The sequence below is a fragment of the Dendrobates tinctorius genome, unplaced genomic scaffold, assembly GCF_039654945.1.
Source record: "Dendrobates tinctorius isolate UK_male_01 unplaced genomic scaffold, ASM3965494v1 ptg000049l, whole genome shotgun sequence".
Taxonomy (NCBI): Eukaryota; Metazoa; Chordata; class Amphibia; order Anura; family Dendrobatidae; genus Dendrobates; species Dendrobates tinctorius.
The window spans coordinates 27101740-27117795 of record NW_027361717.1 but is presented as its reverse complement, the minus strand read 5'-3'; the positions used below and the strand labels follow the sequence as shown (position 1 = coordinate 27117795).

The 16056-nt window shown below is 43.5% G+C and overlaps 1 protein-coding gene across 1 annotated transcript in view; it reads left to right on the top strand.

The window, feature by feature from the left end:
- Positions 1-8910, top strand: part of LOC141091173 (galactose-3-O-sulfotransferase 2-like) — a 129954-nt gene extending 121044 nt beyond the window's left edge. The window contains exon 3 of the mRNA XM_073576590.1: positions 5934-8910. Within this exon, the coding sequence (XP_073432691.1) occupies positions 5934-6695 (762 nt within the window). The 3' untranslated portion in view covers positions 6696-8910. The remainder of the gene's footprint in view (positions 1-5933) is intronic.
- Positions 8911-16056: the final 7146 nt, after the last annotated feature.

Below are 16056 nucleotides of genomic sequence, written 5' to 3'. Positions count from 1 at the left end.
CAGTAAATTGTGTCCAGCTCATGCTTCTCAAGACATGCACCCTGTAAAGTAAGCAGGCTCTCACTACTATAGCAATGCCAAACATGTGAACGCTAAATGTTGTTTAGACACATTGTAAGGCTCAGGAGCAAGAGAGATATTTGGATTTGGGCGCACAGAATGCGCTGGGTTTATTTTGGGGGGCAAGGAGCCATATCAATTTTCCAGAGCCTTTGTGCTACCAGTAGAGTGAAATGCTTATATTTCAATTGACAAATGACTGACCTGAAAGAGGAGTGTTTTTTTGCGGATTGAGTTGAAGCTTTAATTGGAAACATTTTACGTAAAATGTTGGATAATGTTTATCCAGTGCTCTGTGTGGAGCACTTGCATTGGGGTCAGGGTCGTACTGGGGTGTCTGGGGCCCACCAGGGGAATGGTCTCTAGGGACCCACAATACATCTATATGCAAATATCTGTCAGTCGTTTATCCTGATTATGGTGGAGCATCGGCTGTAAAACACAGACGGCTCCTGCATATCTACTGTGCACCCCCATAACTGGATGTATAATTAAGGTAGTTTACATTAATGGGATTCTTTGGTTAAAACAAGTTATCACCGATGCATGGGCTCCACAGGATAAGTGATCGCTTAGGTCCAACCATTAGAAACTGCATTGATTGAAAGAATGAAGAAGTTTTAACGTTGATAGGACACTTATCCTCATTTTAAAATGGAACGGCAGGTGGGATGTCTGACCGCAGCTCCATTCATTCTCTTTGGGGCTTCTAGAAAAAAACAAGTGCAGCCACTGAGGGACTGAATGGATCAGTGGTCAAGTCGGACATGCCACTCCAGTCTAATGGGGATGAAAAGTTCCACATTTTGCTGAATGGGTCCAAGTAGTCAGACTCCCCCCAATCAATACGTTAACACTTATCCTGTATAGAGGTGATGACTTTTTTTCACAGGAGAACCCCTGTATCTATATATCTGATGCTGTGATCCAAGTATTTAATCTCTAATGGAAATAAAGAATCTTCGCCTAAGTAATATCAGAGAGATCAAATGACTGCCATACATAGCACAAGCCATCCCTATACCAAGACCAATACTACCACATACAGGGAAGAAATACCACCACAACATGACCAGACTACAGTGAACGAATAGCACTACATACAAGGAACAAATCCTGCCAGACCATGAACAGACCAAGTAGTGACCAACCAATACCACAATCAAGGGACAAATACAGCCACACCATGACCATACCACATATTACCACCACATAGTGATTGAATAATATGACATATTACCAGCATATAGGGACCAAATAATACCACATACAAGGAGAAATACTGCCACACCGTAACCAGACCACAAATTACCACCACATAGTGACCGAATACTGCAATACTGATCATGAATACAAACCACAATACTGACAACACTGTTATTGCCACCAGTAACATTATACACAGTACCTCTGTATATAGTGCCAGTGTACAGGTAACACAGGGATCACCAGTGATATTATACACAGGAGCTCTGTATATACTGTCAGTGTACAGGTAATACAGTGATCAACAGTGACATTACGCGCAAGAGCTCTGTACGTAGTGTGAGTGTACAGATAATACAATGATCACTGGTGACATTATACACAGGAGCTCTGTATATAGTGTCAGTGTACAGGTAATACAGTGATCACCAGTGACATTATACACAAGAGCTATGTACACAATGTACAGTATATAGTGTAAGTGTACAAGTAACACACTGACTCAACTGTGACGTCTGTAGATGGAAGTCTTTCATCTTCATCCAGTGCAGACAATCATCACTTGTTACAGCAAGGACTCGTCTCTGCAGAAAGTAACACAGTTATCTATAGTGATCACTTCCAGAGCACATTCCCCACTATTTTCCTCAACTTCTACACTGTCAGATGAAGAAATAAATGACATAGTGCCACCCAGCACAGTAGCAGGACCCCCTTTTGTTCTCCCCTGTGGAAGACAGTAACCTCAAAAGTAAATTAAATTGCAGCAGTAACAATGTCCCCTGATTGGCCTCTACAGTAATTATGTCCCCACTTGCCACAACAAACCAATAATGTATGTTCCTCATCCTGACCTCCATACAGTAATTGTCACCCATTTATTTAATAAGGTGCCAGATCCTGGGCCCCTTTATTTAATGTCCCCATCCTGGACCCCAGTGTCCAGTTATAATGTCTTCATCCTGGGCCACTATGTCCACTTTAATAATGTCACCTCCCTGGGCCCCTATGTCCGACCCTATGGCCACAACCTTGCCCAATCACAGAGGGGGGATTTTTCTTACCTTATTGCGTTCCCCAGTGTCCTCTTGTGGCTTCATATTTGGCGTGGTCATTAAAATGGCTGCCGACTGCCGCTGTGACAGGGCGCTCTGCTCTGTGACAGGCCGCTCGCTGACATCACATAGCAGTAACATTGAAAGGCCACCGGACTGGCCTATCAAAGGCTGCAGGAGTAGTTTAACAAAACTGCTATGTGACATCAACGCACGGCCTGTCACAGAGCAGAGCGCCCTGTCACAGCTGCAGCCAGCATTCAACTTGATGTGCGTTGCCATCAGGGTCTGCTCCAGGTTTTCATGGACCTCGGGCGAAAGAGTATCAGTGGGTTCCTTTAACACATGCCATGATTCCTGATGCATAGATAAAAAAATACAGGTATAGTACAATATATGGGCACCACATAGTCCTTCACACAGTATTATGGGCACCTCATAGTCCTCCATACAGTATTATGGGCACCACATAGTCCTTCATACAGTATTATGTGCACCACATAGTCCGCCATACAGTATTATGGGCAACACATAGTCCGCTATACAGTATTATGGGCACCACATAGCCATCCACACAGTTTTATGGGCATCACATAGCCATCCATACAGTTTAATGGACACCACATAGTCCGCCATACAGTATTATGGGCACCACATAATCCACCATACAGTACTATGGGCACCACATAGTCTGCCATACAGTATTATGGGCACCACATAGTCCGCCATACAGTATTATGGGCACCTCATAGTCCGTCATACAGTTTTATGGGTACCACATAGTCCACCATACAGTATTATGGGCACCTCATAGTCCGCCATACAGTATTATGGGCACCACATAGTTCGCCATACAGTATTATGAGCACCACATAGTCCGCTATACAGTATTATAGGCACCACATAGTCCACCATACAGTATTATGGGCACACATAGTCCGCCATATAGTATTACGGGCCCCATATAATGCTCATTCATACAGTATATCACGGGCCCCATGCAATGCTCCTCCACACAGTATTATGGGCCCTCTGCTCCTCCATACAGTATATTATGGGCCCCCATGCTCCATACAGTATATTATGGGCCCCCATGCTCCTCCATACAGTATATTATGGGCCCCCATGCTCCTCCATACAGTAAATTATGGGCCCCCATGCTCCTCCATACAGTATATTATGGGCCCCCATGCTCCTCCATACAGTATATTATGGGCCCCATGCACCTCCATACAGCATATTATGGGCCCCCATGCTCCTCCATACAGTATATTATGGGCCCCATGCACCTCCATACAGTATATTATGGGCCCCCTGCTCCTCCATACAGTATATTATGGGCCCCATGCTCCATACAGTATATTATGGGCCTCCTGCTCCTCCACACAGTATATTATGGGCCCCATGCTCCATACAGTATATTATGGGCCCCCTGCTCCTCCATACATTATATTATGGGCCCCCTGCCCCTCCATACAGCACATCATGGGACCCATGTAATACTCCTTTATGCAGTACATCATGGGCCCCATGTAATGCTGCATACATAAAGAAAAAAAATCAAATCTTCACCTCTCCCGTTCCCACCGCAGGTCCTGTGCACTCAGTGTCTCTCCCGGCTCTGCAATGCTCAGGACAGAGGGGGCGTGCAGTGATGATGTCACACTCTGCCCTGAGATGCCGCAGAATCAGAGGGCGCTGAAGACCCTGCAGCTGCCGGAACGAGGATAGGTGAGAATTAGAGGGGGCCCCGATGCCAGCGCTGGTGCCGGGGGGCCCCAACTCACAGACCCCATGCTGTGTGTCCCACCCCCTGTTCACCCAGGGCCCCCAGTGCTTACCTGGGTTTGCCGGGTGGTGCCGCCAGCCCTGGTCGTGGCGGTGGGCCGGGACCACGTGCACGCGCGCTCCTTGATCGCTTTCAGTTTTAAAGGGCCCGCGTCCCTAAATTTTTTTTCTTCCTTCTCTCTGGGGCCCACTGTGCATTTCACCGGTGTCCCGGTGGGCCAGACCAACCCTGATTGGGGTTTTCATATAATTCACTGATGCCATTTAGTTGAAACCCTGGAGGGATCCATGCACTATAATGAGACAGCAGACTAATTCTAGACTACATCAGGCCTTTGTTCAGCATTGTCCTTCTTTTCAGAAGTACACAAAACTGTGGCCGACTATGCTTTTATGCATGCTTAAAAAGACAGACACTGCCAGGTCATAGGCCAGAGAGAGTATAAAGTGTCTCCATCAGCCTCATTACAAGGAATCTTTGGCTCGGGATTCTGACTAAATCACTTTTTTTTAAAGATTTACATGGAAACTCTGATGTAAGTGCTCAGCGTAGAGCGCAGGATAAATATGAACTGAACATTACTGTGATCTTTGTAAGGCAGAATAAATAAATCAATAGGTGAAGAATGGATTTTATTTTTACAGTGTTGCTCATGCAGTGTTACACTGACAGTACTGAAAGCTGTTTCATGTCCATTGCCTGCAAAAGGCAAGAGGGCATTCCCTCCAACAGGAGAAAAGTTCAAACTTAAGAGGAGACAAGGCTTCTTTACCATAACAATTATTATTTTGTAGAACTCTGACCTAAAGAGCTGGTCACACCAGTAACCATTGTTTATTAAAAAAAAAAAAAGACTCCAATGCTTTTTTAGAAGAAAATATCATAAACACTTATGTAAATGTGTATAGTTCTTTTTTAGAATGTTTGTTCAAATGAACAATCTGGATCATGAGGGGAAGATTTTATTCGTTTGGGTGGACTTGATCTTGCATTGTGGTCATGCATGTTCCCTTTGCCTTTCTTCTTTCCCATCCTAGAGTTGAACTTGAACATTTCTCTTTTTTCAAGTGTAGTAATTATGTAACAACAACATTCATGATTTGTGTTAGTTTTCTTGATTTCACAGTTGCAGAATCCAGAGCAAATTGTGCAAATTTTGTTCTGGAAATGCAGTTGAATTAGCTTAAATTTTCATCCTTTGCAACGCAAAAAATCAAAATAAACTTTCAGTGATAATACAGCAGCATAAATTGACCTGTTCTGTGGATTAATCTACAGTATGTCGATTTGAACTGAACATTTTCTCAAAGGTTGTGGATGAGATTTTATAAGATCTATAAATTCTATGATTCTATGACTGGGATGATTTAGCGAATCCTGCTTTGAGCAGGGGGTTGGACCAGATGGCCCAGGAGGTCCCTTCCAACTCTACGATTCTATGATTCTATGATTCTATGAAGATCTCATCCACAGTGCTGCAATGTAAAATTCAGTGGGTTTTCTAGTCTTATACTCTCTAGCTCCAGATATATTTATTTTACTTGTTTATATAGCACCATTAATTTCAACACTCACAATCTAAATTCCCTATCAGTATGTCTTTAAAGTGTAGGACAAAACCTACCCAAACACAGGGAGAATGTACAAACCCCTTGCAGATGTTGTCCCTGGTGAGATTTCAACCCAGGACCTCAGTGCTGGAAAGCTACAGTGATAATCACTAAGTCACCGAGCTGCCCCAAATGTAGCCTAATTATAATTAGATTTTATTGAAATGTTATTTCTATAATGGATTAATTATCTAATTAAATAATTTTATACAGGTTAAAAAAGTGATGCCAGACAACACATTCTACTTCACCATCCTGCGAAACCCAGTCTCTCGGATGGAATCATCTTTTGCCTATTACAGGAATGATGGACCCTTCAAAATGGCTACAAATCTGGAAGATTTTTTAAACAATTCAAAAATATATTACAAAGGTACAGATGGATTTGGCTATCTTGGTAAGGATTGGATGACTTTTGATTTAGGTTTTGAGCCTAATGATTCCTCTGAGCAATCAGTATTAGCATGGCACGCAATGGACAACATATTTGATCTGGTCCTGATCACAGAATATTATGATGAGTCTCTTATTCTCCTGAAGGACGCTCTCTGCTGGTCTTTTTATGATGTCCTGTCTTTTCGTCTGAATAGTAGAAGTAACAGTACTAAGAAAACACTAACTCTGGAAACTCAAGAAAAGATAAAATCATGGAATAATTTGGATTGGGATATGTATGTCTACTTCAATAATACTTTCTGGAAACGTGTACAGACATTTGGAGTGGATCGAATGGAACATGAGGTTAAAGAGCTACAGAAAATGAGGACTGTGATGTCTGAGAAATGTCTGGAGGATGAGGTTGATCCCAAGGAAATGAGGGACAAGTCATTGCAGCCATATCAATCTGGGATGGCCAGGATTCTTGGTTACGACCTAAAGGTTGGACTATCAGAGGACGATGAGCTGCTGTGCAAAAGACTCATCACTCCAGAACTTCAGTACAGTAGAATTCTAAAAGATAAGCAGAGGAATTAACTCATACCAAGAACAACAACTGCACAAATTTTAGGAGATTAGGAGAACCAATGAAGAATGTTACTAAATCAACACTATCTGAAGCCATGAGCCATGTGACTTTATTATAAAAATTGTGATGTCTGCAGTATCCACCCAACATTCCTTATTCCACAAGCTTGAACAAATATCCACTTACTATACTAGTAAAGCTTTGCTTAGAAACACTGTCAAGCCAAAAATTCAGGTTTTGCTATTTTGTCCTGTAAATTGACACCATGGTGGAAACCAGACACATCTGATAATAGAAATGGTCCATCTGGTATCCTATAATAAAACAGAAATAAGAATGCAGATGTTAACAGAGTATTAAATAGGTAACTTGAAAAATATCATCTTTACTGACACTTTCTATGATTCCAGAGATGTACATAGTACACACAGACTACCCCAAATATAAATTTGGAACTGGGAAGCATAATATTGTCTCCTCACATATTTATCCACTCCCCATATATTATCGGCTCCTCACACATTTATGCACTCCCCCTCCCCTGATACTGTCATCTCCTCACTCCCCCCAAAAGAACTCCTGTGTCTTCAGCTCCATTTTAGCACTAACCTTGTTGCCTTCCACCCCCTATGCTGTGCTGTCAGCTCCCTGATCCGCTGACCTGATCATGCTAGTGACTAGTGATGTCATCCTGATCTGAAAGTGTCAGCAACAAGCCCTTCAATTGTGCTTGTGCTTGAAAGACACGAATGCTATTGAAAGCTGGGAGCCTGTGCTTTATATTTTCTCAGCTTGATAGCTGGCTGAATCCTGACAATGGTTATATTACAAGCTGTTTGACCTGGGCATGCTTAATTTTATGATTAATGGGGTTGTTCAAGTTTTTGATGAACGTCTGAAGTCACTTTATGTGACTGCAGAATTCTGAAACCTCACAGCGCACCACACAATGTCAGGATTCTGCTATGTCAGCGTCATGTAACTGCAATTATGCGATTTCCATACTTCCGGCTTGATTCGTGTCTAGCCTCTCTGAATGCAGGTGAATGCTGCATATCACTGTATGTATGCACCCCACTCGGAGAAGTGGCAAACTGCAGCTGCCTGGGAGCCCCTCTGCAGGCTGCACCTAGGGCAAATACCACACCTGCTCCCCCCTAGATACAACCCTGCAAATCAGAGCCTCACGTTTTTTCCTTCTGCAGACCAAGCCTTGCCATTATTTCTTCTACTTGCAGTTCTTTACTCTCTGGCAGATTTCCATAGACAATAGAACAGGATAATCAAGATGCAAAGTATAAGATACCTAGTTGCCTGAGAATTTTAGTTTAGGACAGCATATTGTAGCTATAGTTTAATAGTTGCTACAACTACATGAAATTTCAATCCTCATTCAATTTCCAGGTGTTCAGGAATTTAGTATGTATATATGGTCAGGCTCGGACTGACCCCTGTGCAGATCTGGGCCACCAACACCATTTTATGGGCAGTACTTGGTATAATTCACTTGATTCACCCTGTACAGAAAAAGCAGCATCTCATCATTCGTTAACCAAACTACCCAGTTTATTATTATATAGAGACATAGGTAAATTTTAACAAGGGTAGTGTAATATTTGTATGCAGGTGAAAAGTGGGCCCTCCAAGGTCAATGTTACTGGTGGGCCCTTGGCACCCCAGTCCGACACTGCATATGGAATGTGTAAAGTCATGGCCGAAGGTGTTGGCACTTTTGAAATTGTTCCAGAAAAAGAAGTATTTCTCACAGAAAATAATTGCAATTACACGTTTTCTTATACACATGAGAAAAAACGGCAAATTGGACATCATTTCGCACAAAACTCCCAAAATGTTGGCACCTTTCCAAAATTGTGGGTAAACAACTTTGTTTCAAGAATGTGATGCTCAATGAATCTCACCTGTGGCAAGTAAGAGGTGTGGGTAATATGAAAATCACACTACAAACTAGATAAATAGGGGAGAAATTGACTCAATCTTTGCATTGTGTGTCTTCTTGAATAATAGAGAATGATAGATGCTGTAATACGACGCTATCTTGTCCATTCCATGCATATAAGACTTGATAGTGTCCTTAAAAAACATTGAGGTCACTCAAAATGCAAGATGTAGTAGTTTTTGATGTGGGGTGTACTCATTTTTGTTATCAATAAATTTGAGTAAAACTGAAGATTTTTTTAATGAAAGTTATATTAGTATTATTAATCTTACCTTCATGCTATGGGTTAAAGAAATGTTCTATGAAATACAGACTGATCAAAATTTTGGCAATTGTTCTTGTATTCAGTGAAAAATTCATTAAATCCTTATTGATCAAAAGGGGTGTACTCATTTATGCTGAGAATTGTATACAATTTATATAAAATCTGTAGCTTTGTTGCCTTTAAAGAAGCTTAACTCCTTTACCTCGAAGGTGGTTTGCACGTTAATGCCCGGGCCAATTTTTGCAATTCTGACCACTGTCCCTTTATGAGGAAATAACTCAGGAATGCTTCAACAGATCTTGGTGATTCTGAGAATGTTTTCTCATGACATATTGTACTTCACTTAAGTGGTAAAATTTATTCGATATAACTTGCGTTTGTTTGTGTAAAAAACAGAAATTCAGCTAAAATATGTAAAATTTTGCAATTTTCAAACTTTGCATTTTTATGCCCTTAAAACAGAGAAATATGTCACACAAAATAGTTAATAAATAACATTTCCCACAAGTCTACTTTACATCAGCACAATTTTGGAAAAAACATTTTTTTTGTTAGGAAGTTATAAGGGTTAAAAGTTGACCAGTGATTTCTCATTTTTACAACAAAATTTACAAAACCATTTCTTTAGGGACCACCTCAAATTTGAAGTCACTTTTAGGGGTCTATGTGGACCAAAATACCCAAAAGTGACAACATTCTAAAAACTGCACCTCTCAAGCTGATAAGAACCACATTCAAGAAGATTAATTACCCTTCAGGTGTTTCACAGGAGCAGAAGCAACGTGGAAGGAAAAAATGAACATTTAACTTTTTAGTCACAAAAATTATCTTTTAGCAACATTTTTTTATTTTCCCAAGGGTAATAGGAGAAAGTGGACCAGAAAAGTTGTCCAATTTGTCCTGAGTACGCTGATACCTTATACATGGGGGGAATCACTGTTTGGGCAGGGCTCGGAAGGGAAGGAGCGCTGTTTGACTTTTTCAACCTAAAATTGGCTGAAATTGAGATCGGAGACCATGTCGCATTTGACGAGCCCCTGATGCGCCTAAACAGTGGAAACGCCCAACAAGTGACCCCATTCTGGAAACTAGACTTTCTAAGGAACTTATCTAGATGTGTGGTGAGCACTTTGAACCCCCAAGGGCTTCACAGAAGTTAAATACGCCCGGCGTGAAAATAAAAAAATCATATTTTTTCCACAAATATGATCGTTTAGTCCCCAATTTTTTATTTTCTCAAGGGTAATAGGAGAAATTGGACCCCAAAAGTTGTTGTCCAATTTGTCCTGAGTACGCTGATACCCCATATGTGGGGGACCACTGTTTGAGCGCATGTCAGGGCTCAGAAGGGAAGGAGCACCGTTTGACTTGTCAAACTAAAATTGGCTGGAATTGAGATTGGACGCCATGTCGCTTTTGGCAAGCCCCTGATTTGCCTAAACAGTAGAAACCCCCCACAAGGGACCCCATTTTGGAAACTAGACCCCCTAAGAAACTTATCTAGATGTGTGGTGAGCACTTTGAACCCCAAGTGTTTTATTAAAGTTTATAATGCCTGGTCATGAAAAAAAATATATTTTTTTTCCACAAAAATAATATTTTAGTCCCCAATTTTTAATTTTCCCAAGGGTAGCAAGAGAAATTGGACTCCAAAAGTTGTTGTCCAGTTTGTCCTGAGTACGCTGGTACCCCATATGTGGGCAAAAACTACTGTTTGGGCACACATTGGGGCTTGGAGGGAAGTAGTGATGTTTTGGAATGCAGACTTTGATGGAATGAACTGCGGGCGTCATGTTCCGTTTGCAGAGACCCTGATGTGCCTAACAGTAGAAACCCCCCACAAGTGACCCCATTTTGGAAACTAGACCCCCTAAGGAACTTATCTAGATGTGTGGTGAGAACTTTGAACCCCCAAGTGTTTCACTAAAGTTTATAATGCCCGGGCGTGAAAATACAAAATCTTATTTTTTGCCCACAAATATCTTTTAGTCCTCAATTTTTAATTTTCCCCAGGATAACAGGAGAAAGTTGACCCCAAAAGTTGTTGTCTAATTTGTCCTGAGTACACTGGTACCCCATATGTGGGAAAAAACTGTTTGGGCACACTTCGGGGCCGGGAAGGAATTGACGTTTTGGAATGCAGACCTTGATGGAATGGTCTGTGGGAGTCATGTTCCGTTTGCAGAGCCCCTGATGTGCCTAAAAAGTAAAAAAAAACTCACAATTGACATCATTTTGGAAATTAGACCCCAAGGAACTTGTCTAGATGTGCCCCCTTTCTGGAACTAATCAACGGTTTCCTGCAAAATAAATTAGTAGTGCATTGAGGTGTGGTACAATTTGAAGCAATCCTTCATACACAGGCCAGGTTTTTCGGGGCAGGTGTCACATTGATAAATGGTGTCCTTGCATATTCCCCTTTTGTAACACACTCGGCCCCTTTTTTGCAACTTACCTTTTTTTCCAGTTTGCGGGACCTCCCCCCGAGAAATGCTGACCTGGTACGATACGAGCACCTTCAGTTCCGGAAGTACTGGGTCCTGCTTCTTCCGGAGCGCCAAACATCAGGGTCTTAACCACTGCCTCCTGGAACTGAAGGTGTATTGGTGTGGCGTGCACATCGTGACAGCAGGAAAGCGTTGATCATTGCCATTTGTACGATGTGCACGATCAGCTTTTTATACCACACCTTGGCCTTTCTTATAGCACTATACAGTTGGAGGAGTTGATCGGAGAGATAACACCCCCCATGTTTTTGTTGTACCCCAGTACACAGTCCGGTTTGCTGACCTGTGTAGGGGTACCCCGTACAATGCTGAGGGCACTGCCATCACCGTGTATGGTGTTCAAGAGAAGGACATCCCTCTTGTCCTTGTACTTGACCACCAACAGGTGGTCGCTACATTGGGCTCTGCTGTCACCTTTTCTGAGCATCTGCCCAAGTAGTATCTTCAGGAGGCATCTCTGATTTTTGCAGACAGTTCCAGGGCAAGTTCCTGCTTTCCAATAGAAAAGAAAATAAACAGTTTAATGGGGATAAACACAGTTCAACCGTGGCCCATACTGCCCACAGGGACGTGGAACAGTCCCGAAAATCAGCATAGTGCAACGAGCACAATGTCCTTTAAGCAGTATTCACAACAGTTCAATGGCACGTGACCCGTGCCACTCCACTTCACATTGGGCTCCATGCCCATGCTCCCTTTAAATGACCCTGCAGCCAAAGTTGTCGTGTCCTCCTGCCGCTACAATGACAGGACAGGGGCAAAACCCGGCTGTTCATGGACTGGGGGACAGGGGGCCAACTGTGCCTCCTGAATCTCGTGAGCTAGGGACTGGCCGTGCAGCACGGGACTGCTATGCTAGGGCTCACTACCTGGGATGGGAGACTGGATGACAGGTCGGGCATCTGGGTTATTGGTTGAGGGGCCGTACGACAGCTTCTGAAGCGAGGGACCCAGGGAGGGAACATCCCTCCGGGGTAGAGAGCTGAAGTGCACACACCCTTTCCTGCTCCAGAACGCTGGCCGAGCCTGTCCAGAACCATGGGATCCTTCCACGGGTGTGCCTGCGTACTCTGCTGCTGGCAAATAGAGCTCTGGCTCATACTCGGCTTCCGGCGCTGGTTCCTCCAGGGCGGTCATTGTTTCCGGTCCCCGCTAAGTTAACAACTTTGGTTCCGGACGACGAGGTTCCTCCTCCTGGCACCGCAACGTTGGCTCTGCATGATACTCCGTCTCCCGGTGATGCTCCAGCTCCTGCAGCAGGAAGGCAGCGCTCTTCCACAGGTACAGGGAAGCGATCAGTCTGGACTTCATCTGCGACTCCTCTCAGTCACCAACTCCATTCAAGGCGGCCTAGGCCGCCACAGCTGCACACAATATTTTCTTCTGGGTCCCACCTGTTCCAGGGTGGGGTCGCTTCTAGCCGCTCCACCCATTTCTCTGCATTTGGTGTAATAGGGCGAGGTCTCTTTCTTTTCATCTGGGGTGTAACGAGGGGCATTGTTGGTCAGATTTTCACGCCATCTCTGCGCTGTCACGCCCACGAAGAGTGTCATCTTGGTTGTTGTTCTCCTTTTTGGCGCCAAACTCCCCCATCGTCACGGCCGCCAACTTAGCCATCACAATATAAGTCTCTTTTACCGTATAAGACAAGTCCAGTGTATCAATCATTTCAGCTTTTTCTTGTTTGAAAACATCAGTCACATTTAAGAATTTAAGATACTTGCTATTTCCAGGGCATCTATTTCTCCTGGATTCAAAACTTTGGTCATGTTCATCTTGTCTGGCACTTGCAGAGCATTACTGTTTCTTTCCTCTGCAGGTTCAATCACATTAACTTCACTTGCTGCTTTCATCACATCATTCTCTTTGGCCACAGCAATTCATCATCAACTTCTCTCTTTGCGGTTCCTCCGCATTGCGAGGTAGTCGCATCCTGCCGACTATGCCAAATGTAAGGTTTCGGGCAGGACCGCAGTCATGGCTGAGGACATGGCTGAGGACACCTGGGCTTCTATGTCCTGGCCTCCCCTCACAGGAAAACAATGTTCACTAGTCAGCATACCTGTGTCTTCAGGTCCGGCTCCGGATCTTCCCAATGCCGCAGGGGACCCTCTCCAGGTGGATTTGCATTAACTGAGACACAGTCCATTTCAATTTTAACAAGACCATCTTTACTGGGTTCTCTACACAGCAAATCCATAGTCTTCACTGCATTAACAACAGGTTTCACACTACGTTGTTCCTTCTCTTTCCCTGCACTTCTATCACGGTTACACACCACATACCCGAGTCGGACTGTCCTAGACGAGTCCTCAGCGTCCTCCCTGTTCAGCTCTGCTACGAATAGACATTCACCTGTCTGTTTCACCCCAGACATAAGATCATCAACTCACAAAGTCAGTTGCCACATGACGAGCGACCTGCCCGTCCTTGCTGCTGTGTCCACATTTAGAGCACTGGCTTCTCCTTGCACTGACACTGCTGTCACTGCTGTAGTCTTCTTCCCACTGGCCCAGGATGGCTGGGCCTAAGCTTCAAACGTTACGGGGCCACTGTGTTGTCCCTAGGGCATTAGCCCTCTGGACAATGAGGGGCTCCCTGGCCCCAACTGAGCTCCTTCAGCTCCCTAGCTCAACTACTGGAAAACAGGAAATGTTCCTCCCTTACCTCACAGCAAGCCCCTCCTAAATGAACTATTTCCTATACTATATTGCTAAATCTCTACCTTACACTACACATCTAACTGGGAACTACATATCCTATAATGCACCCATCTAGTGGTCAATAATAGTAACTACACTTACCCTTTCATATGAATGTAACAGCACACCAATATACATTATATACAGTTAGTAATATGGTAATAAACTTGACTGTGTAGCAGTACCAATAAACCAACTAACGGTAATACACTTAATGGTGTAGCAATACCAATACATATTTTACAAAAATATGTTCCATCCACTTACACAGGCCTCATCCACACTCAAACAATTCTTTCTTCTGTGACTAGCGCAATACAGCAAGCCATATTTCACCTTGGAGTTTACTGCCACTGAGATTCAGTTTTGGAGAGGTGGTGCAGAGTTTAAAATCTATTTTTTTATGGCTGATACTGTGCTCCTACCACACTATTTGAGCAATATGCCTGGAAAAAAGCGAGGCCGTGGTGGAAGGGGAATTAGGCTTGATGTGCAAGTTGTACATGGTTCTAGGGGCCCTACACCTGGTTCCATACCTTGCGGTCACTGTCTTGCATGCACAAATGTACTGCACTGCACCACCTTCAGTACCCCGGATGGAAGGAGACAGTTCGATATACGCCATCGAATATCCTGTGGCGGTATGAACATGATCTATTACGCTACATGTGATTGTCCAAAAATTTATATTGGACTTACGTCAAGGGAACTTAGGATGAGGGTGCGTGAACACGTGCGGGACATTTGTGCATCCAAGACAGTGACCGATATGTCCCTCCTTAAAACTTTGCCCCGCCATTTTCGACAACATCATAATGGCGAATCAACTTCCCTTAAAATTAGAGGGATTGATCAAGTACATTTAGGGGTGAGGGGAGGGGAATTACAAACGTAGGTTGGCTCAAATTGAGGCCAAATGGATTATTACACTCGACACAATGGCCCCTAAAGGGCTTAATGAATCATTGTCGTTTGCCTCTTTTTTGTAGGGTATCCTGAACGTTGAATATTTTCCTATTGGGCTTTTCTGGTCCTTTCATATATTTTTTTTTTCTTGTGCCCCTTCCCCTCCGCTGTTTCCCCATATCCCAGGTTTTTGGGTTGGTTTTATTTATTATTTTTTATGTGTGTTTTTTTAATATATATTGTTTCACTTATTTCTTCTTTTAGTTTATGCTGGACCTCTTTTCCATCCATCAGTTGGACCCATATTTTACACTTATACTTGGCTCTTCCACTGGCCCTAATTTTTATGTCTATACTGGATGCTCACTATCTCGGACATTGGTGTCCATGGACGACTATGGGATGCTGCAATTTGAAGAGATTAAATGTGCTTTGATGTTATATCTGAATTTTTCAGTATCCTCTGATATATGTATAAGCCTCTACTTGCATTTGTCTGCTTTATTTAATTATATATTTCTGTCCATTTTTGACCTGTGCCCGATATTCTGTGCACTACCTTGATGTATATTTACATTCATTGGTGTCAGTAGTTGTGCGCATGCCCGCTGTCCCTGTTTGTGGCCGACATGCGGAGGAGTGTCTTTTGCCTTCCTCCAGGCTCCCGGGGACTCCTCCTCCCCTGCTGCCCGGGGTAACGTATGACGCTTTCTCCTGCATTGTCCGGCCCTTCGGGTGTACAGCGCGCATGCGCCGCGTTAAACCGCTTTGATTGGTTGATCGGGGACCATGTGATCGGTCACATGGGCTTAAGAAGGTCCTGTGCGCACTCCCCGGTATACTTCCCTTGAGAAAGCGTGCTTCTAGTCACGCGAAACGCGCGTCGGGCGTTCTCCTCACCTGGCCCCGGGTCCACTCAGCCTCTATTTGCACATCTGGTAAGATATCTTTTTCAAACTGGCCATATGAGATTTATCTGTGCACACTAGGTCACTACAACGGTTCTATAATCTGGCATAGGAATCTCCCAAT